This window comes from Primulina tabacum, chromosome 18, assembly GCF_025594145.1.
Source record: "Primulina tabacum isolate GXHZ01 chromosome 18, ASM2559414v2, whole genome shotgun sequence".
Lineage (NCBI taxonomy): Eukaryota > Viridiplantae > Streptophyta > Magnoliopsida > Lamiales > Gesneriaceae > Primulina > Primulina tabacum.
In genome coordinates this window covers 21468413-21491179 of record NC_134567.1, presented here as the reverse complement: position 1 = coordinate 21491179, position 22767 = coordinate 21468413, and the positions used below count along the sequence as shown (strand labels likewise).

Genomic DNA, 22767 nt, shown 5'->3' with positions numbered 1-22767 from the left:
TTGATATTTTAAAGTCCCTTGTTTGTCCAAAACCGACTTCTCGGGTAAAATCGTGCTCATCTCGTAAAATAATTTGAACTCTATCATTTTTAGAAAAATTTAATCATTTTAATCATATTAATAAGTCTTGAAAGTATTTATTGAAAATATTTATTTTATCTTGATAGTCTTCGGTCTCCCTTCCCCAGCCTATTATCGAGTATTCGAGTAAAATCCTTCAATTTCATGAAATCATGTCATATAATCATTTAATCATGCAATCAAATCTTTAATCATATAATATGCATCAAATAAGTATTTAAATTAATTAATTAAAATAAATATGTAATTTAATTCATTTGCATACATGTGATATATATATATATATATAGTGCAAGATTTATATAATAATAAAAATTAAAGTAAATCAACTTAATTACTTAAAAAATTATAAATATTTTATAAATACATGAAAAGGACGCAGTGACCATACGTTACCAAAAACGTTATTTAAATAACAAAAACTATTTCTTTCGAAATCGACGAAATCTCTTATGCTGCAAAACTGAAAAGAGAGAATGGTGCAGTGCAGTGCGGGTGCCTACGATTCTCACGCTGCGACGGTTTCGCTCTCGTTTCTCTCCTCTCCGACCACTGTGATTGTCGATATGCCGTCGGATTTCTTCACCGGCGCCTCCGTACTCCGCCGAGCGGCAATTACGATCCTCCTCCTGCTGATGATGACGCTCTCTTGCTTCTTCCTCTACAGAGCAGCCGACTCCGTGGGCTTCCGAGTTTCCTACTACAATTACAGCCCCATTGTCACTCATATGGTACCCTTTTTCGAAGATGCTTCTCCTAGCTCGGTCAGTTCCCTTTTCGTCCCCTTAATTTTCCTTAAGCATGAGCATTTTACCAGACAGGAGGTTGAATATAAGTTTCAGTGATTAAATGTGGAGTAAATGCTACTATCAGTACCAATAGATGAGCCTTCTATGTATAAAGTTTATCTTTTTAAAAAAAATAGATTCATAAACATTGTTGTATTGATTGAAGGGATATTATTTCTTTTTGTGTCAATCAAGCAGTGGATTTCTCTACTGTATATTGTCCCCTGGACCTCTTCATTGTGTAAATTTGAATTTATCGGTAATCATTATACTAAAAACTTGTAGTAATTTCTACATGCTAATTTAGTTATTTTAGAATAATTTTTTGTTTGAAAAGATCTATGAATTTAGTTTACTAACTCTCCGCGTGCTTGAGTCTGATACAAAGTAGCCTGAGCAATCAAGGACAAACTGAAATTTTTTTGGGACGTGAACAAACATGATAGTATTTTTTATTCTTGTCAAAGTAGTAACACTTTGATTGGTTCTGAAAGTTTCACCATAATCCGTTGCTCATCCTTCCATCTCTAAAGAAGACTTCCGTGTTTGGCACGAGCATATATGAAAAAGCTAGGAACGAAGTACTTAACCTGCTTTAATAGCAATAACAGCTTATATAGAAGCTTTTCCAATCTCAATTTACAACGTCCTCAAGCCATATATTTATATCCACAAATCTTGTAGCTCCATGGTGTTGATTTCTATCTAAACTTAATCAGGCTATGATTTTGCTATGATTTGCTTTATATACTCTGATAACTCTCGGGGTCACGCTATCTCATGATGCTTATACATCTGAAGGTATTTAATCAAATTGTAGCCACTCTGGTGTATCTTCTTCATACCAATCATACTTGGTTGGCGTCAATTCGAGATCCTTTATATCTATCACCTCCCCATTTTCTCACTTTCTGGGGTATGTTAGCACGTTAAGATTTCCTCACAGAGTTATCACTCATTTTTTCCTATATATTTATTTTATTATTTTTGTAGGACAGTGAGGAGTATAGTCTTGAACGAATTTTGAAGGAAGCATCAATGAAAGACAATTCAGTAATCTTGACTACCCTGAATGATGCTTGGGGAGCTCCGAATTCGGTGATCGATCTATTTCTTGAGAGCTTCAGAATTGGACAGCATACTCGCCATCTTCTGAATCATTTGGTTATTATTACATTCGATCGAAAGGCTTTCTCTCGTTGTTTGGTTGTGCACTCCCATTGCTTTGCCCTCATTACAGAAGGGGTTGATTTTTCACGTGAGGCTTATTTTATGAGACCGAACTACTTGAAGATGATGTGGAGAAGAATTGATTTCCTTCGGTCTGTACTCGAAATGGGATACAACTTTGCGTTCACGGTATTTTCCTCCTTCCCTGTGTAAAATAAATTCACCGCTTGTGTGTGTGTATGTGTGTGTATGTGTCTGTGTGTTATGTGCATGACTGTTTGTCGTCCCAGTTTTTCACTCTAACCCGAAAAAGAACAGGAATTCATTTTGACATCGTCTGAAATGTCTCCCAAGTATATTAGTTATGTAAATGATGTGACATCTTTCCCCATTTTTTTTTATCTTATTTGTGTGGGTAAAAAACTTTCATCTTTGGGGAGATCAAAATATTGCCCGTAAAAAATATCTAATGTGATGATAAATTATCAAAAGTAATGTTTTGGAGCTGAATAGTTTTCTTTTTCCATATTTTTCTTTGTTGCCTGGATACTTTATTGGTATCCTTTGTTATTCTTATCATTTAATGTTCTGCATGGAAATTGTTCTTTCATAAATGAGGTCAGCAGCAGCAAGCCATTCAATCTTTCCATACTTAAGAATATTTGGTCTATTCTGAATCCTATTTTTATCCCTAATTTCTTTTAATTTTTTATGGAAATTTTTTGTTTTTCCGTATTTATAGGATGCAGATATCATGTGGTTCAGAGATCCATTTCCTCACTTCCAATCGGATGCTGATTTTCAGATAGCATGTGATCATTTCTCTGGCAATTCTGATGATCTAGAAAATAAACCTAATGGAGGATTCAAGTTTGTGAGGTCAAATAACAGGTCGATAGAGTTTTACAAGTTCTGGTACGCCTCACGTGAAAAATATCCACAACTACACGACCAAGACGTTCTCAATAGAATTAAGTATGATACCTTCATCTTAGACGTCGGGCTGAGAATCAAATTCTTGGACACTGCTTATTTTGGTGGCTTTTGTGAACCAAGTAGAGATCTAAACCAAGTTTGTACAATGCATGCCAACTGTTGTTTTGGGTTGGATAGCAAACTTCATGACCTTAGAATTTTGATCGAAGACTGGAAACATTATTTATCTTTACCACCAAGCTTGAAACAAACCATGTCCACATGGAGAGTTCCACAAAATTGCAGGTGACGTAGATCCTCATCACATTTTACCTTAATCTTTTGATCTCATTCATTTCTAACTCGCGTTTGTTCCAATTGTTTCTAGCCTTGATTCTCTTCAATTGGCAGCGGAACCATCCGTGGATGAGAGACAGATTTTGGATAGATGACATTTTGACTGAACTTCGCTCGTTCCCTTGTACATCTTCTCTTACTTGTCCATTCTGATCCACACACACGACTAACTTTGCCATGAAACAGAATTTGTATACTTGCATTCCTCCTATGTATTTAATGTACTCCTGGTGTCTTTTTGAACTTGGAGACACTCTTCTTTTCATCTGATGTAAATAAGGTAAACAAACGTATAGTAGTAAATGAAGTATCCTAACCATTTTCAATGTACCTTCTTGTATTTCTACCTGAAAATCACAGGATTCGTTCTCGCATTGATGGTGAAATTTGTCAATTTTCAATGTTGGTGTTCCTCCTAAACCCGAACCAGAAAGTAGTGAAACTAAAAAAATTTCAATTCTGGACACGCGGGAATGATCAATTTGCTCGTGTGTGGGTCTTTTTTAACTGATGATAGAACCCTTTCGGTACATATTGTGTTGGCCTGCAAACACGCTAGCTAAGTAAATCGCAACTTGCGGATCCTTTACGACATGTAGAGATATTGTGCTTTTTTAAGAGATAAGATATTGTGTTTTAAGATCTGACTTATTTGGGTTCATATCTATTTTGTTTATGACGATGAAACCTACAATCCCTGCTGTACAGTGACTAAACACCATAATTAATACATTAGAATGCAACTCACGTTACTTAAATAAATCATACTGAACAAACTTTATATATTGTTTATTTCGTTAACGGCTGATAGTTAGTAATTGATAGTTGATATATCACTAATTATTTGGGATGAACTGTACTCGATTGTAACACGTCGAACAATGATGGAATATTAGCGAGTAGGTATCTTGTGAGACGGTCTCACGAATCTTTATCTGTGAGACGGGTCAACCCTACCGATATTCACAATAAAAATTAATACTCTTAGCATAAAAAATAATATTTTTCATAGATAATCCAAATAAGATATCCGTTTTACAAAATACGATATATGAAATCATCTCACACAGCTTTTTTTCAATATCAATCCTAAAAAAAAAAAACTAGTTTGTCAAAAGGTGAATGACGAAACTTTTAACGGGTCGAGGTGGCAGGCTTTGACAAAACCCGACTCGTTTTTATCACTACTGTTGCTGACAGCGTCTATTACCTGTTCTCTCTTTCTCTCTCTAATAAAAAAAATATAATTCTTTTGTTCTTCCCTTCCGTCACTAACTCGCATATCCGAAGAAACTGAATTCAATCCTCATGTTTTCAATTTCAATAGCGATTATCAATTGAGGAATTTTGCTATCTGAATTTTTTCCCCTTTAGTCGCAGCAGGGAGCTCGATCGATCGATTTTATACTCATTCGCTCTGGTTATCTTTTGCATCGCCTGATATTTTTCCTGTTTGATGGATCTTGTTTCCTGATTTTAGGCGAGTGCGATGATTGGGGAATGAGAAATGGGGTTACAGTCTTCTGGATGTTCGCCGATGAATTGATTAAACCTTCTCACTGGTTGGAATCCAGTTTCTGAGCTTTTTCCAGTGTTAATCTGAAGTCAATTCTTTGTATTTTTATTGTAATAGATAGATAAACGCGCAAATAGAGTAGAAGTGAGGGAGGGAGGGGTGGGTGTTATGGACGAGGTCTGTGATGAGACAACTGTAGGGGAATCGCAGCCTCCGGAATTGGAAGGGGATGAAAGTTCGACTTCATCTTCATCCACATCCAGGATGATACCATGGCGTCCGTTGCCGCTGTCCTTCCGTCCTTATTATCCAGCTTTGGGTGTTAAGTTAAAGCCCCAACCTTTACGGGTCGTTGTTAGAAAACCTGTAAGTGTCCCTGCCTGTCATTTTTCTTGAATTTTTGCATGTTTTTGGGGTACCGTCTCGTGAATGGACATCCATGTAGGGAATCGCTGATTCTTAGTGTAACTATGTGTTTTATGTTCGATTGATACAATCCGCTCATGGGTTTAATTACTTATTCATGACCACAAGTTTATTTTATGTTGATATCACCTGATGTAGAGACCAGAAACTATTACATATGCTGATATGCATGTATTGATACCATGGCGTGCATAAAGAAGAACTGATTCTATCTAAGCATGTGATCTTTTATCCTATTGCGACTTATTTCCCTGGGATTTTAATGGAGGGACGATAATGACATAAAACACCGAGGACAGGGAAATAGAAAGGGTTATTATCTTATCTGTCGTTAAGTGCGGGTGGTTCAAAAAAAGCTCTTTTGTCTTTTTGCATGAAACAATTGTAGAGATAATCCTTAAATAATTTAATTTTCTTTTTAAAACAAAGTTCTATCTACATAGATAAAATTATGTATTCTAGCATTTAGGCTCCATAGACGTTGCGACTTGCGAGTGTGTGCCAATTGCTAATTTTGATTAATGGACGATCAAATTGGGAAAAATTAATTTTCAACAGGATATAGATAGTCGTTTAAGATCGTCAAGGTAATTGCCTTGTGCAAATGACCGTAGGGATCTAGAAATAAGAGTTGTAATAGATAATTGGGAATTCTTTAAAATCTGATAATAGCTCTCTGATGACTAAATTATGTAAATTATTTTCGTCTTCACAATAATGTTATTGGTTTCATATTATTTTGTGCATGTGTCTATATATATACATATAGATATGTTATTTGTATAAAAAGAATTGCTTACACATTTACGATTTAGATAGAACAACAATTGTCACAGCTTTCATCAAATGGCTGAGAAATCAGTAATCTGTATATTGGGGCTTTTGAGTTGAACTCCTCTCTATCTAGATCCTTTTTTGGCCTAAACTTTTGAAAATGATAAATCTTTTCTACATTATTTTTTCAGCTAAGAGTCTTGGATATTATTTTTCTTTACTTTTTTATATAACATCATTACACATGATCACTTCATTGCATGAATCTCATTGAGGTTCAAAAAACATTATTTGAATCCTTCACTGCTTGTATCCCATTTTGTTTCGCTATGCATTATTTATTGGATTACTATTATATATTACTATAAGATATTGTCCTAGTTGACTGAAAGCGGCCAAAGGCTAAATCAATGCCACCTTATGATATTCTGTGGACGACGTATCACCGGTTCTTATCAGAAACAGAGTGGGAGAGGACATACTGGAGTTCATGTTGGAATGAGTTGAGGACAGTGAGCACTTTCAGGAAATGACTTTGACAATGATTTTTTGGTGAAAAGAAAATTTTCCGAATTTTAAAGATGTTTTAAGTCAAAAAGTAACTAAATCGAAGACCTGGAGATCAGGATCTTTTGGCTATATATTGGGACGATGTGCCAATTGAACCAGCTGGTTAAGATTTGCTACCGGGATTGAGATTATACTCATTGTCAAGACATTTCTAATAAGAGACAGCTTAGACAATAGTGGTAGGAAAATAAGAGAACTCATTGGAACTTTGGATACTCAGCATGATATGGAATTGATGTACTGCATCTGGGAGCTAGATTGATCGGATGAAATTTGGATTAAATTAATTGTAAATTAACCCCAAAGATATTATTTCTTGTATGGTTTTGTCTCTGGTCTGTGTTGCTTATGTTCTTATGATGATTTTGGGGAACTTAGAGTACTGTTATAAGCTAATCTATCTCTTTGGATCTATATTACTGTTACATTGTTGTCTCATCATTATCATGTGGTGCATTTCTTGTTAACTTGATATATTTTATCTTTGATTTTCCAACGAAGTATGATTTGTGTTTCATCTAATCTTTTGGCCTTGCCCTCCCGGCCCCTTTTCTGAGAAACAAGTTAAACTATATTTGTGGATGTATGGTTTTGATGAACAAAAAATTACTTCATGATGTGGTTCAAGTTGGTGTTGATTTATTAGCAGTGCAGTATATCCGTGAATTAGTTACAAAATATTGTCTGCTGTTCTTTGATGCTTTAAATGTGTAATGTTTTAGTTTTGGCTTCTATTTTACTTTTGTTGTCCTTAGATGAATGGTCCTGTTAATGTGTTATGCATGATGTCATAGCAACAGGAAATTATGCAGAAGATTTAAGAATGGAAACTATCTCAAAGTCATAACAAATTCAATTAGATCTTTGAAGTTTGGTTTATTAGTTCCTTTTTGTTGAAGGGGGAAATTAGCTATATTGACTTAAGTGTTACTTTGGAAAGGTAGTATGTGTAGGTTGATATCTTTTTCAGAAATTTCAATTGTTAATTCAGATCTTAAGCTTTGTTTATTTGGTTCGTTAGCTTGTTGGACCTTCAGGGTTATTTAATTGTTGTCTGGAATCTTGGCTTTGACTTGGAGACATGTGAGTGACATTTGTTCCATTTTGCAGTTGGTTGTCAGGTTGACCAAAGATATTGTTGAAATATACCAAGCATGCAACTCTCAGTTTCGTTATGCAGAGGGATTGAATCCAAAGAGGTTCTTGACATCACCATCTGAAGGTCTTTTCAATGGTGGCTTTGATAATGCAAACTCAGACCTTATTCTTACCGTGAACTTCGTTCTGATCAATTTAGACTCAGGGAGAAGGTATGTTTCTACCTAGGACTTGCCCTTCTGCTGATTATCATCTACTAGGTGTTTGATTCGTTTAAGGAATTGAGTTGTAGGCAGCACTTTAATCACATGAATGTGAAACTCTGATTCACTTATGATGTATTAAAATCCAACGAGGAACTATGTGGTGCATGCATGCAAACACAAGTATGCCATGAAATATTTTATTTATGATTTCACTAGCCATACCTTCAAAAAGGTTGCAAGTGTAACCTTGCCTGTACTATTATACCTTAAAGACATTGACCTCTCGTATCAAATTGTCTCAAGAAATCATTCAGAACATCAGTTTAGATCATTATTTGTTTCACCTGCTATTTACTTAATGAAATAGTTTCTAAATGTTGTTCAACATGAAAGGTTGAGTAAGAGTACCATGAAGGTCTTTAGTTTTGTCTTGATAAGATGTGTCAAGAGTGAAAATCTTAGGGAATTAACCTTCATGGATATGCTGGGGGTTATAGCCCCTTATATTTTGGGTGTGACTAGGAAAGCCAATTGCTTGCTTAGTCCATCTTGAACAGTCATCCTTGTTTTGGCATGGGTCCAATCTAATGATCACAAATTTGAGGTGTTATAGGCGCTCTTAAATTCCAACTCTTGAGAGATTCTTTGTATTCTTATTTTAACAGATAATGACATAAATAGAGTAGAAGGGAGGGGTGGGTGTTATGGATGAGGTCTGTAATGAGACAATTGTAGGGGAATCGCAGCCTCCGGAATTGGAAGGGGATGAAAGTTCGACTTCATCTTCATCCACATCCAGGCCGATACAATGGCGTCCTTTGCCGCTTTCCTTCCATGATCCATCCTTATTATCCAGCTTTGGGTAATATCAGATTTTGTAAACTCTATGGTTTTCATTCATGTCAAGATTATAAAAATTAAGTTGGTGGTGTTTTGTTCAACCGACAATTCTCATTACATGTCCAGCACTTTACATGACCAATTTCAATTGGTCTTCTGAGATCCTACTAGTATCCTAAGCCATTCATGGGTAATTTTTTTTAGAAGGATGGGGCAAGAGAAGAGTTGTGAAATATACAATAAAAATTGTGATTTTGGGATATGTCGGTTTATAATTTTCATTTTAAGAAAATAATCTAATGTTTGTTTGACAAGACTATTTGTGATGTGACTTAAATTTGAATGTTATTGGCATTATAACCTTCAAAGTAAACAAATCATGTTTTTTCCTCAATTTAAGTATTTTTATCTATTTTTTCTTTTTATCTTCTAATTTTCTTTGCATTCTTTCACCTACAATTCTATTTTAATACCAGTCATCCTTTGCAATACTCATTCATGACAAATTTATTAGTTAAGATAGATAAAGATAAAACATCATTATTAACAATTCCTTAATGAAGAGAAATTCCACGAACTATTTAATGTCCAGGTGACCTTACTACATGAGATGCTCCTTTTGACAATATTCGAATATCTTAGGTTCTTGATCATTGTTGAAACAGCAGTTCTATAAGCAGCTCGTCACTGTTTGCACAAGTCAATGCGATTTCAGAAAGAAAACTTCACTTTTTTTTCCTTTTTGAGTACACCGTAATTTACCCAGTTACATGTTGAGAGAAATGTGCGAGAGCAAGAACAAAATGGAAGTGTGTCTTCTTCTGAGGACATGACAAGATTAAATTGATAAAGAGACTTGACATATTTTCTCTCCTTAGACCTACATTCATATGAATTGGGTAAGAGATAGCTTACTTTAGGTTCTTTTTTCTCACTTATCTTTATATCAAATAAAACAGATACTACTTTTCCTCCGGTTTCCACTTTATCCATTTTACATTCTATTTTCTTCCTTTATCTCAGGAGGAAATATAAGATGCTGGAAAAATAAGTTGTCATCTACTTCTCTAATATGCAGGTACATTGCCAAAGATGTTCTTGGTCATGGAACATTTGGTCAGGTTGCCAAGTGCTGGGTTGCTGAAACGAACAGTTTTGTTGCTGTTAAGATAATTAAAAATTTACCTGCTTACTATCAGCAGGCATTGGTTGAAGTTTCTATTCTAACAACAGTAAAGTCCTTCAATTGGATTTTTTAGTTTTATCTGTTTTAAATGCAAAACTCACCTGCAATGTTTGTTTAAATTTTCCACAGTTAAATAAGAAGTTTGATCCTGATGATAACCACCACATTGTTCGAATATACGATTATTTTGTGTATCAGCGTCATTTGTGCATTGCTTTTGAGCTGTTGGACACCAATCTGTAAGTTTTTTACCAAATTATTTAAAGCGTCATCAATATTAATTGCATGTGAATACTTGGTCACAACATTAAACATGTTCTTCAGGTACGAGCTTATAAAGTTGAACCATTTTCGTGGATTGTCATTGAACATTGTGCAGTTATTCTCAAAACAGGTAGCGGATTCCTTTCTTCAGTTTGTTGTTGTTTTGCAAAAAGTTAACCCATGCCACAACCATGCATTTTTTTAATCTGTGCTCTAAATTTGATCTCTCCCATCCAGATATTGTGTGGATTGGCGTTGATGAAAGATGCTGGCGTGATTCATTGTGATCTGAAGCCAGAAAACATTTTACTATGCACAAGGTGAGCTGCTCCTTGGTGATGTTGGACTGTTTGAAGTGTTTATCATCTTCTGCATCTTCATTCCTAGGGTTTGTTATAAAATTGGCAGTGTGAAGCCAGCAGAAATCAAAATCATAGACTTTGGATCAGCCTGTATGGAAGATCGTACTGTTTATTCATATATTCAGGTGACCATTTTCCAGTGTAAAACCGTCAAGTTCTTGATTATGATGAAGTGTATGAGTTTCATTTTTTTGTTTCATTCGCAGAGTAGGTACTATAGATCTCCTGAAGTTCTTCTTGGATATCAGTATCCTAAACATATAAGATCAAATATTTTATTGTTCGAGTCCTATGTTTTGTGCATCAATTTCTCTCAAGCATTTAAGTCTTATGACTCAATACCTTTCATGTCAGAGCAGAATGGTTCAGATGCACCTTCCATTCATGTCATATATGATATTGATCGCTGCATTTCCTTTTTTCTCCTTTGTTATAGAGGTGTAATAATTTGATAGATCAGGGGCAAGACACCAATTAATCCTTCCACTCATTTTGAGGAATTGGATCCTCGGGTCATCTTTTTCTTCCCTTTTCTTGTTTTCCATCTTCTTGTTCAAGGATTCTCCTCGCCGAACAGATTTTTTTGTGCTGTAAATCATGCTTTGGGATCTTAACATAGCCCAGGTATACTACGGCAATCGACATGTGGTCATTTGGGTGCATAGTTGCAGAATTATTTCTGGGGCTGCCATTGTTTCCAGGAGCTTCAGAGTTTGATCTTCTGAGGAGGATGATTAAAATACTCGGGTATGGTACTTTATTTTTTCAAAAGTTTAATTAAATCTTACACCTTTTATTGAATAACCACTGAAATAATTTTCATATCCTGCTACATGTTGTGCACCTTGACGTTTAAGATAAACACCTTGTGACAAGTGGGTAAAATGCTGGGTTTTTTGCTCAGAGTTTTTCACCTGTTCCAATCCTGCCCCTTTTTCTTATTTCATTTGATGCTTTGAACAGTATGATAAGTGCTGCTTGGAAATAGTATTGTTTAGAGCGTTGGGACAATGTGAATTGATCGCAGTTTTAGTTTGCTGGTGCTACCAGTTTCTTTTTATTTGAGCAGGTTTTACTGAGTTAAGTCCAGTTATCGAATTCGTATGTGAGAGGGTGTTGGTTATCTTTTATGGTATCTACCAAATAAATTGAGTCAGGTGTTCTAAATGCCTGCCGCCTCGACCGCCCGCTTTTGCATCAGGCAGCCTCTTTAGGCGGTCCTAAGCTATCCGGCTGGCTAGGCGGTTGGACAGGCGGCATAGGCGGTCGAGGCGGCGGAGATGGACGAGCAGGCAACCGAGACATGTAAAAAGAAGACAAGAAGAAGACATTTGAGCTAATGTTTCGAGTTTTAAAGAAAAACGAAATACGATATTAACTTTAAAGAGAAGACAAGAAGAAATGGCCGAGACGTGTAAAGAGAAGACAAGAAGAAGCCATTTGACCTAGAGTTTCGAGTTTTAAAGAAAAACGAGATACGATATCAACTTTAAAGAGAAGATAAGAAGAAGCGGCCGAGACGTGTAAAAAGAAGACAAGAAGAAGTCATTCGATTATGGGGTTTTGTATTTTTGGGCCAATGCGTTAGCCCATAATAAACGGGCCATGAGTCTTCTATAATAAATTGTTGGGCTTCAAAACAACCCTATAGGCTTGGAATGAAAATGTTATTGCTTAAAAAAAACTCAATCGCCTAGGCAGCCGAGGTGGTAGGCGGTCACTGACCGCCTGCCACCGCCTCCCGCCATTTACAACACTGATTGAGTCAAGTAAAAAATTTACCTGCTTCACGAACCATTTTAGTTTTTAACCTTTTTCCTTTGGAAACTACAAGATGCTTAGTCCTGCTTATATTTACTGACATTTGATTGAAATCACTTGTCGTCAAGTTTCAAAATGGACAGGGTCTAGGAGAAGTACGAGTCTCAATGTAACAAGTTATACTAAGGTGATTGTGAGTTATTATCAGTGCTAAATATTACATGCAAAAAAGAGTGACCCAAACGACGACGATCAATCTCGCTGGAACTTCGAAGATGTGCGCGATAATTTTGTTTTGTTTATTCATCATTGACATGTAGTGATGCCTTATTGAGTCGTACAATAAGTCGCTATATCAAATTTTCATCTTTGAAATGTGAAATTTCAGATGTACCAATAATGCAGAATCATAATGTTTTCAATTAATGAGATTAGGAATCTCCATTGGTGGTGAAATAAGTGAAATTGAAATATTTAGGCTATATAGATTGGTAGATGGGCTGTTTGGGAATAATACCAATGTTTTTCCAGAGTGACAGTTCAGTTAAAATAAAGCAGCCTTGACATTAGTTACAAGTTTTCAAGGTAGTTAGAAATGCCCACCGATTTATCAATATGATATTGAAAGTACTAATGTTCATCTAAACAAATGCTACTGTGAGTAAACAAATATTATAATTGGCTGCATCCCCTTGTGCACCAGACAAATGATACTCTGCCTACTCTCTTTGAGCAGGTTATATTGTCAAAATGCTTCTTTTTATTTTTTGTTAGAAGCCATAATATGTGGGTAACCTTCTGTCTGCAGATCATTCTTTATTTATTTCTTAGAGATCATCTGAATAGCTTGGTCATGTAAATTTGAAATTTGTAGGGGTAAACCTCCGGATTATATCCTACGGAAGGCCAAAAATACCAATAAGTTTTTTAAATTCATGGGGAGCATCAACCACGAGGAAAGTAGCCAGAATCCTAGAAGTCATTGTAGTCTGTACCATGTTTTGACCGAAGAAGAATATGCAATTGTAAGTGCCTCTTCAATATGAAATCATTCTAACTTTATTGTCGACTTACCTTCCGGTGGCGATATAATGATGTAAACCAGTATTTGAACTCTGATGCCTTTTTTTTATTTGAAGCTTTTGCCCATATATTTATGAGAACACCCCCATCTCCCTGTTTCCCTCCCAAATTCGCTGCCGAAAAAAATATTATCATGAAAAAGCTCAAAAGTGGAAAATGGAACATGGCCTGGAGAGAAATGTTGCTCTCATTTGTTTATCTATATTTCGGTTATCTATTACAAAATACAATGTTTAAGGATACTGTTATACAAGCTTTAGAAAGAAATGAAACCAGCTACAAAATCCTAATGGTAATTGTTGGCTGAACAAATTGCGCTACTAATTAAGACTACGCACAAGGAAACAAAGTAATAGCTGTCCTGCAAACCACTTAGTATTCTATTGCATCTTCTCCATTAATTTTGGAACCTTCACCATTCTTCTTCATTATCAATCAAATCTGCATTCTTATACTAAGGTCACACTTGGTTCAAAGGATGAGATTATTGAATGACTAGTAATAAATTATTAAAAAAAATGATTGATTGAGAGATGTTATATATGACCATAATATAATATTTTGTTTGATATCATATTTTTGTGGTTAAGATAAATTAAGAATTTTTCCACCTTTTGACCAAATATACATTCTAACACATTATAATTACAACCCTAACCATCATTTGTTTGAGCTTTTTGTTTCTAGGGCAAAAGGCAATTTTGGATAAAATGGAAATGTTTTGAAAAAAGATTGTTAATACTTAATTCTAGGGGTGGAGAAGGGTGTTTATTTTCCCACACTTAATTCTACATAATCACAAAATTGAATGATTGATTGAGTTTACTAAAAAATGTACCGAACAAATGATAAACCCAAAGCAACCCACAATCCCAGATTATCATGCACACCAAACACCCTAAGAGGTTTACAATATCTTTTCTTCAAAACCTAGAAATTCACGATCACGCATTTGTGAAGAACTTTTAGATTCCCATTTTGTTCCTTTTATGTATGCCCAGACTGAAAGGGTTTTTGGTCGTATCAATCCAATTCTAGCACACACTGATGCCTGAGGTCCATATGCTAATTATTACATAGTAAATTATTTGTTATTTGTTCCGCCATCTGCTCTTATGCAAGTTCTTTATTCATTGATCATTGCAATTCGTATGATATGTTCTGCATATAGCCATATACTAATAGGAGTTCGGAGAAGATAGTCGACTACAGTAACCAAACAAACTTGCTCCTTGTTGCTCTTGTTTAATTTCTCTACTAGTTGGTTTATATTTTAGCTTTATCATATTTATTAATGTTCCTTTGGATTTAGAGGGAGTCAAAAAAGCCATCAATTGGGAAGGAGTACTTTAATCACATGAATCTTGAAGCAATCGTAACAAAGTATCCTTATAGAAAGAATTTGGCAGAGGAAGACATTATTAAAGGTCATTTTTCATATTCTATCAGGGAAATGGACTGTGCATGTTTCAATGTATTTTTTTAGTGAAGTGACTCTGTTCTCGCAGAAAATGGAATGCGATTAGCACTAATTGATTTTCTGAAGGGGCTTGTTGAGTTTGATCCCGAAAAACGATGGTCTCCCTTGCAGGTGATTGAAACTTTTCTTCCTGTCAATTATTCAAGCACCTCCCATTGTGGTCCACCTGTTCGTTCTTATTTTCATGACCTTGGTGGTTTTGTGTATTATAGTTATAGCCATTTTTCGTTCTTGCTGGAATTGACTGGAAATATAAAATATTGAATATAACATAGATAGCAATATGTCGATGATTCCTTCTTTCCTTAGTATATTTCATTATAATATAGGTATTTTTTTCATGGTATTTGTGTGTGACAAGTAACAACTAGAATAAATGAAATGATCTTGTTCTTGCCCAACTCTTGCATTGACGTAGACAATGTTCTTATGAGAAAAGGACAGAAGAGCAGGACATAGGGAAAGGGCTGTAAATTCATTGTTCCTTGAATTTCTGTTAGTACATTGAATGAGTTATAAAATATGTACAAAATCAACACTCTCATTTTTTGTTGGATTGTCTTTCAACATAATCTAGGAAAACATGTTTTCATAGCAGTGATGATTATTAGGACAGTGGAATAAGAGAAAGAAAATGTGGTAAAGTTTACTTTGGCAGAACCAAGTGGTTCTGCGAAGCAGCATACGAACAAACTCTAAGCTTCATAAATATATCTCAGAACCTAATAGGAAGGAGGCCGATTTATTTCTTGTGTGTCAATCTGAGTTGTGCGTACAAACTTTGCATCTGACCTTAGATCGAGTTGCATCAGGAAGCTGAAGTCAACAAAGAATTTTTAAGTTCTAAAATCTCTTATCAGAATTTGGAAATCGTCCTCGTTTATAAAATTTTGAGAAATTGTGAACCTCGTAAGTACTTCCCCTGCCATTCTGGAGGTATCTCAAAATTTTAGTGACGACTTGACATAACAACGCATTACATTTTCCTATGAAATAAAATACCTTGGAATCAAAAACTCCAGATCTTTGTCTATGGGATTGGATTGGGAATGTGATTAAAATTAAATGCTGTACCCACTCCAAAACTTATGTTGTCCAACCTCATACTCTTTCTTTATTCCCCCCACACCTGAGTCATGCCCACCCACATGGAACATATTATACATATATTTTTATGACAATATCCATTTGTAAATATGTGTGTGCGTGTTTGGAATATTTTAATCTTTATTACCTACACAAAATATTACCCCATTACCAATTTTTAAATATATATATTATAAACAAAATCTATATTAGCAAGTTTTTCAAATTTATATTTTTATTTGTATTATAACCATATCAGTTAGAGACAGAATTGATGGATTCATGATTCATTTCCATTCCCACTCAGTAGAGAATTTATTCCTGAGTTTATTGTGATTGTAGCATGAGAATAATGTTACCTGATATGCTGAAAATAGCTTGTCTAAATGTTTGGATCATGTATCACTACATGTTTATTTATATGTATGTCTCCACAAAAACATTAGCCCATCTTGTTTGCTCCTGGAAAATACTCCATTATGGTTGTCCATGAGTACTGCAACTTCCTTGGAAATTTGAAACCAACATTTGGGTTCTTCTATTGTCTTATAAATTGGACGAATAGATCTTTCAGTTTTATGAGTCAGTGAAAGAGGTTCTTTGAAAATTTAGTTTCTGTCTCGGATCGTATTGTGGCAGACAAAACACATTCATTTATCTGGACTCCAAGAATTCCTGTACAATATTGGACACTGAAAGTGTTTGGTAATTTTTTTTAAATATATCTTATAAGATAGGAAATAGGTAGTTTACAACTTGTAAGTTTTTATGGAAGTTGAGTCACCTCAACTTATTTTATGAGATCTTATTTTAATATTTTAGAAGACCTAAAAATCTCAACGTTTATCATATTCTAAATATATCCTTTCATCCCCATTTCTGAAAAAACAACTCCACCCAAATATCGCTGCAACCCTACACTTTCGCCACATCACTGATGGCGGTTATCGCCACCTTTTGAAACCATCCTGCCCCCCACCTCCTGTTCTCGAATCCAGAAATCTCTATCAATGGTGTCCACAGCATGCCTTTCAGGCCAACCGATCAAAACCTTCCTACACAATTCCCATCAGCATGAATGTTGAATGTGTATTCCTGGGCTGTGCTGGTGAAGAAGAAACATTCCTGCATAATTCTTGTCGGCAAAATTTTCATTAGTTCTGAAAATATCTTGAGTGTTGGATCAGGTTAAAAATATTGGGCATCAAACGATATTCATAGATCTCCATTGAACTTTGGCATAATTGCTTATATATTTTCATTTATTTGTGTAAAAAGATTATTATAATTATATAGGTCAATTGCATCTAACATAAATTTCACACCTTCTCGTTTATTCGGAAAAAAATCAGTTGAATTGTTTAAAACAAAAAGTTAATTTTGAATTATTAGATTATTTTTATATATAAATTATTTATGAAAAAATAAATATTTATATAATTTTCATAATATCATGTCTTTTTTTGTTAGTCATGATGATAAAAGATTTTACAATGCCAAACATATCAATGTTTTTAAGCTCCATTATATATGTTTTTAAGACATTTTATTTGTCATATTTATTTAGGGATTTGAGTTATATATGTTGTTAATAACTTGTTCGCTTTTTGTAATTAATAACTTTTAATTATATAATATATTATTGTTTCTATAAAAAAAATAAAAGGTTTATTTTAAAAATAAGACTTTACTGCTTATGAGCTCCTAAATCAACTTATAAGATTTAAGGTTTGATAAGCTGCTTGAAATTAATTTAGCTAATCTCTCTCTAAGTTTCATTCCAGAAACTCTTTTAATTCAATATTTTGCTTAACTATGGCGTAAATATAGGACAAGATTATTCAATCTTCATCTAAGTCGAAATTATTGGTCTCTCACTTCCCTCATCCCAAATTTTTTGATGAAGTGGCAATTGAAAGAGGAGAATTTTGCTGTATGGCATTTGTATAAAATATTTTGAGTGCTGATATCATAGGCAATTATTGGTGCCATATAGTGATTGTTTTTAAAAAATAGCTATTTAGTAATTAATGGTTGAAAATATTGTTCAAAAGATTTTTAAAGAAAAATACAAGAAAAACCTTTGAAAGAAGAAATGAATAGTGAGGAGGCACTGACGAACACAGCCTTGGATTTTCGCTCCTCCAGAAATTCAAAACGGGAATAAAACCATGATTGACACAAATCTGAATTAGAGTCTATAAAGACTGTGTTGTGCCAAGCATTTGCTAAAGATCTTGTATTTTACCTGAAAATCTTTTAACTTTTACTCTTTTAATTGTTTGCCATTTATTGGAGCTTGAATTTCATTGCTTCATAGCATTTGATCAATAAAGTTTTTGTAGGCCATAAAGCATCCTTTTGTGACCGGAGAACCTTTCACAGGCCCTTATAAACCTGCTCCAGAGACGCCACACATGGTTAGTGAATTTTTATTGAATTGCCTTCTCAATTTCTCTTGTTGGCTTCTGATCTGATATCTGTTCACCAGAAAAAAATCTAGTTTCTTCTAATTGTATTGAACTTGTCCTTTTACTATGTTTGTGAGAATAGCATTTCCTAGAGTTGGGATTATACTTAATTTGTAATTTTGGTGCATGGCGTACCTTTTTTCGTAATTTTTGTGCATGGCGTACCTTTTTCTGCTGTACTGGTCCTTTCCTTTATGGTTGTCTGTAATTGCATTTTGTTTTCTTTTTTTTCCAGCCTGTTTCTCAAAACGTCAAGGTTTACCATCATCCAGCCGGGGGCCATTGGTTTGCTGCTGGCCTCTCCCCCAATGTGAGCATTCAATCTTAATATGTAGTTTTATTTATTGGAATGCCATGGAAATGGAGAAACATCTGGTAGACCTTTCTCATGCAGATTTCCGGTAGGAAGCAAGCGGCAATGCCAAACAGCCCGTATCACCAAATAATGCCATTCATGCATCCTGGTAGTTATGGTAGTTTGGGAAGCCATGGTAGCTACACGGATGGCTTGGGGCTTGGAAGCAGCTATGGAAGTTATGGAGATGGTGGCAACTTGCATGCATTTAATTCCCCGGCAGGTCCCTCTGGATTGAATATCTATGCACAAAGTGGTATGTCAATCCTGGGGAATAGTCCTGATACAAGGCGCATGATGCAACTATCACAGGGAAATGGGATTGGTTTTAGCCCTGCAAACTTTTTACCAATGTCTCTTGGCTCTAGTCCTTCACAATTTACACCTCCCAGTTCATATAGTCATATTTCAGCTGGCTCACCTGGACATTATGGTCCTCCCTCCCCTGTGAGAAGCAATAGTCATGGATATCCTCTTGGGAAAGTGGCACCTGGCAGCCATTATAGCAGAAGAAAATACTGGGCATATCCTGGAAATGTGCAACACCAAGAAAGTATATCCTCTTCTCTCTGCCAAGGGCAAGTGAATGATCTTAACGCCGATAGTCCATCTGAAGGGAACTCTTCTTCATTTGTTGGCTCGCCATCACATCGACAGCCTAACTTAAGTGCATCAGCATTGAGACTCCCACAAGGAGCGCGGAGTGTGTCCTCTGGTTATTCTTCTCATAGCAAGCCGTATTCATCAACTCCTAGTACTCATTTAGCGTCTTCCCAAGTGAGTGGAATCGATGAGTCAGAGTCTCTTAATGTGCTGCCTGATCCTGGAGATTGGGATCCCAATTACAGGTGAGCATACAATTGCAGTAATGCTTCCATTCTACAGGATAACTAACCTAAACAAGATTTATAGTGCATAAGCATCGGCTCTACTTGGTTGTTGCCTACTTTCCTTGCATCTGTCTATATATTATATATTTATCATTTTTACCCATCAATAATTTTTTTAACATACTGCCAAATATTTGATGGATGATCAACGTGCATTTTTTATTTGTCAACATCTTCTAAACTATAATCATGTAATAGTTCCCATATACTGATTATAATCGCATTTTTTTTTCAGTGAAGAACTACTTTTGCAAGAGGATAATTCAGATATGAGCAGCATGACAACTGAATTTATGATGGGGATGCATTTAAATCAACCATTTGTTTCTGCTGATCCATCGAGTGGGGTTGAAAGATTCAAACTCACATCAGATGCAAGTGTGTCTATACAAAGGTCAGATTACTTTCTTGAAATTTATTTTGGCATTTCAAAACAGCCTTCCTTGTCCATCCTTGCATGTATATTAGTCCAATCATTTCTTCTTGGGGTTATGTCTACCAAGGCATCTGTTGGTAAGGTGCACTTGGAATTGTTATTGGAGTAAATGGACTGTTTTTTATATTAGCCCTTTTTGGATTTGGGTTTAGAGCATAGTTCGTTTTCAAGTATTTGGTTATTCATTTGTTATTCACACTGTATTATGGGACTTGAGAAGATGCAAGCTCAACTGTTTAGTCAACAGAAATAATTTACAGAAACTCGTGTTTTGATTATTATTTATTTATTGCTGTTGTTATTGTGCTTGTGGAATGAGCCTTGACAGTAATTTTGGTCGAATCATCATTGATTGTTGTCAATCCGATTCATATAGTGCCTAATCTTTGAATGAAGTCCGGTATCTAAGTTTTAGACATATTGTTGTTTGATATCAGACGACGGCTCAATCCCTAAATCTCTAAATGAAGTTTGGAATACTTTTGCGCAGTTTTCATTTAAAATGGGCGATTGCTATATATATATATATATATATATTTATTTATTTATTTTTTGTGTGTGTGTTTTGCTATATTATTGGGCAAGCAAACAATAAGGACCAAATTAGTCTTCTCCATAAGCAAATTGTCAATATAATACTTGCTGTTAAAACTTTATTATGGTAAAATGACCAAGACATAAAACTCCCTCAATCTTATCTAAATTTGAACATTACGTTATCTAAATTTAATTTCAGTGGAGTTTGTTCTTTAGTCAACTGTATAAAAACTACTCTCAACGATCAGATCCATATTTCTTCCATTTTAGAAACCTCATGGTCCTACATCATTTCAGATTCTTCGCATATTTACAAGGTTCCATTTTTAATTGATGATTAATTTGCTTCATTATTGATACACCACATCGTGTAATACACGATCATTAGTATATATTAACTTTTCGATATCTTATTTCTCAATATTATTTAGCTGTCAGCATTCGACATCAAATTTCCTTCATGTTCTTTTGATCCCTCTCTTCTTGTTTATTAAAGCTTGGTTTGACTTAACCCTTTCAGTTCTAATATGATTCAGGAGTGATGGGCCCTTTCAGCCTTTTCCAACTGGAGAACCAGGCAGCAATACCTCAATGACCCGTCAGGGTCATGTTACAAAGCAGTCACATTTTATGCCTCATTTGGCACAAAATGCTCTTAGTCGTTTTAGGCCGCTGCCAATTCAGCAGCATAACCAAGGGAGATCTGTGCCTTTTCGTGGCAATGAGTGGGGTCATTTAAACGTTCAGACTCCTCAATCCAGCTATCATTCCGGGGGTCCATATTCTCCTGGAAAAAGAAAGGACATAGAATGGGGTAATTGAGTGCATTGAACACTAAACCCCTCTCCAAGGGCGTGCGGCTCAAGGTTTGTTCTGTGCTACATGATAAACCCTCCCCATGTAGCATACGTTGTTGGATACATCAAGGCATATACATATTTTATATAATATAAAATATGTAACATCTAGTCATCCAACAATGTATGGTGAGAGAGAGTATTTCTTTTGCGTAGCATAGACTAGATCGGGTCTCAATTCCCTTTCTTTTTAACATCTCCCACTGGGGCATAAAGAAATAGTGTTGCAATCTCTATTGATTTCTGATCAAAATTTTACTACTTTGTAGGACATAAAGGCCATTAGAGAGTCTCTCGGTGAAGCTCCTGCTCCCCTCAGAGCTAGAAGGATCGTAGCTTGTTATCGACTGCAAGGGAGTATTGTAATGTGGCTTGATAACCCCAATCCAGCCATTCATTTAATTTTCTAAAACAACAAAAATTATTTGCCCACGTGCTTATATTTCTTATATGCATGCTTGCGTCGCAGTTATATTGTCCTCCCTAGCTTTTTCCTTTTTTTCATGTTTTTTTGGGGACAATATTCAGTGTAGGTCTTCCTTTTAAATTTTAAATGTTGTTTTGAACGGAATCTTATTTGGTCGTTGGGTTGCTCATTGCTGAAACATGTTATTGAATGATGCTCCCAGTCATGGAGAGCTCTCATTTCTCTTCAAATGAATACTTTTAAAAAAAAATAAAATTATTTGTATATTTTGGGTAAACATAAAATTTTCTTTTGGTTGGTTGTATTCTTCGGTCCATCTCTAGTTGACGTGAAATTCAATCCAACTATCACGAAAGATGTGTGGTTTGTGATGAATTGCATGAAACTTAAATTTATTCACAAGAAAATTAATGCGCAAGGCTGCTATCTATAGTTATAAAAACTATTGCATGTAACGTGAAACTGTATCAAAATTTTTGCATCTGCTTTATGTTGTCCGAGGAAATAAAGCCCAACTTTCAATAATTAGATCTATATTTGTCCTTATTTTTTTAAGATTATTATGTTTGGATAGATGGGATAAAATTTGAGAAGGTATTCGAAATAATAAGGTTTTTATACAAATGGCACGGTTTCGAATAAGGTTTGAAAGTAGATTTTAAGGTACTGCTTCATCCTAAGTATGCGACGATTAAAGAATGCAGATGAGTAACATGAGAGAGAAAAGAATTGATAATGTGGCGATGGCTTGAAAACATTGTCATATCAATCAGTATCTCAACAAATGATTAAAAATTGCTAAAAATTAAAAGGTGAAGAGTTATGACTTAA

The 22767-nt window shown here is 35.1% G+C and overlaps 3 protein-coding genes across 7 annotated transcripts in view; all 3 read left to right on the top strand.

Annotated features, from left to right (window-relative positions):
- Positions 1 to 534: 534 nt before the first annotated feature.
- LOC142533076 (uncharacterized protein At4g15970) lies at positions 535 to 3678 on the top strand. The gene is made up of 4 exons (XM_075639689.1): positions 535 to 845; positions 1863 to 2228; positions 2782 to 3260; positions 3343 to 3678. Exons 1-4 carry the CDS (start codon positions 558 to 560, stop codon positions 3404 to 3406), a joined length of 1197 nt encoding a protein of 398 aa, XP_075495804.1. The 5' UTR covers positions 535 to 557; the 3' UTR covers positions 3407 to 3678.
- Positions 3679 to 4505: 827 nt separating this feature from the next.
- LOC142532798 (dual specificity protein kinase YAK1 homolog) lies at positions 4506 to 21921 on the top strand. 3 transcript variants are annotated; one of them, XM_075639258.1, is made up of 18 exons: positions 4556 to 5193; positions 7708 to 7907; positions 9820 to 9973; positions 10057 to 10166; positions 10252 to 10321; positions 10429 to 10511; positions 10579 to 10678; positions 10760 to 10800; positions 11178 to 11300; positions 13189 to 13339; positions 14710 to 14824; positions 14906 to 14988; positions 18309 to 18383; positions 18670 to 18744; positions 18829 to 19637; positions 19915 to 20073; positions 21189 to 21518; positions 21779 to 21921. In XM_075639258.1, the coding sequence occupies exons 1-17, from the start codon at positions 4996 to 4998 to the stop codon at positions 21472 to 21474; spliced, it is 2832 nt and encodes a 943-aa protein (XP_075495373.1). In that variant the 5' UTR covers positions 4556 to 4995; the 3' UTR covers positions 21475 to 21518; positions 21779 to 21921. The 3 variants fall into 3 exon arrangements, with proteins under 3 accessions (XP_075495375.1, XP_075495373.1, XP_075495374.1); XM_075639259.1 differs by having other exon boundaries at positions 4557 to 5193; positions 10600 to 10678; XM_075639260.1 differs by lacking the exon at positions 21779 to 21921 and having other exon boundaries at positions 4506 to 5193; positions 21173 to 21378.
- LOC142532799 (uncharacterized) overlaps positions 9530 to 22767 on the top strand; it is a 32029-nt gene continuing 18791 nt past the window's right edge. For all 3 annotated transcript variants that reach the window (XM_075639264.1, XM_075639263.1, XM_075639262.1), the window contains exon 1: positions 9530 to 9550. In XM_075639264.1, coding sequence (XP_075495379.1) covers positions 9545 to 9550 — 6 coding nt within the window. In that variant the 5' untranslated portion in view covers positions 9530 to 9544. The remainder of the gene's footprint in view (positions 9551 to 22767) is intronic.

Coding starts and splice junctions, on each gene's coding strand:
- LOC142533076 (XM_075639689.1), top strand. CDS start 558: ATGGTGCAGTGCAGTGCGGGTGCCTACGATTCTCACGCTGCGACGGTT. Junction 2,229..2,781: donor GATACAACTTTGCGTTCACG/GTATTTTCCTCC, acceptor CCGTATTTATAG/GATGCAGATATCATGTGGTT. Junction 3,261..3,342: donor AGAGTTCCACAAAATTGCAG/GTGACGTAGATC, acceptor AATTGTTTCTAG/CCTTGATTCTCTTCAATTGG.
- LOC142532798 (XM_075639258.1), top strand. CDS start 4,996: ATGGACGAGGTCTGTGATGAGACAACTGTAGGGGAATCGCAGCCTCCG. Junction 5,194..7,707: donor GGGTCGTTGTTAGAAAACCT/GTAAGTGTCCCT, acceptor TCCATTTTGCAG/TTGGTTGTCAGGTTGACCAA. Junction 10,801..11,177: donor GAAGTTCTTCTTGGATATCA/GTATCCTAAACA, acceptor AACATAGCCCAG/GTATACTACGGCAATCGACA.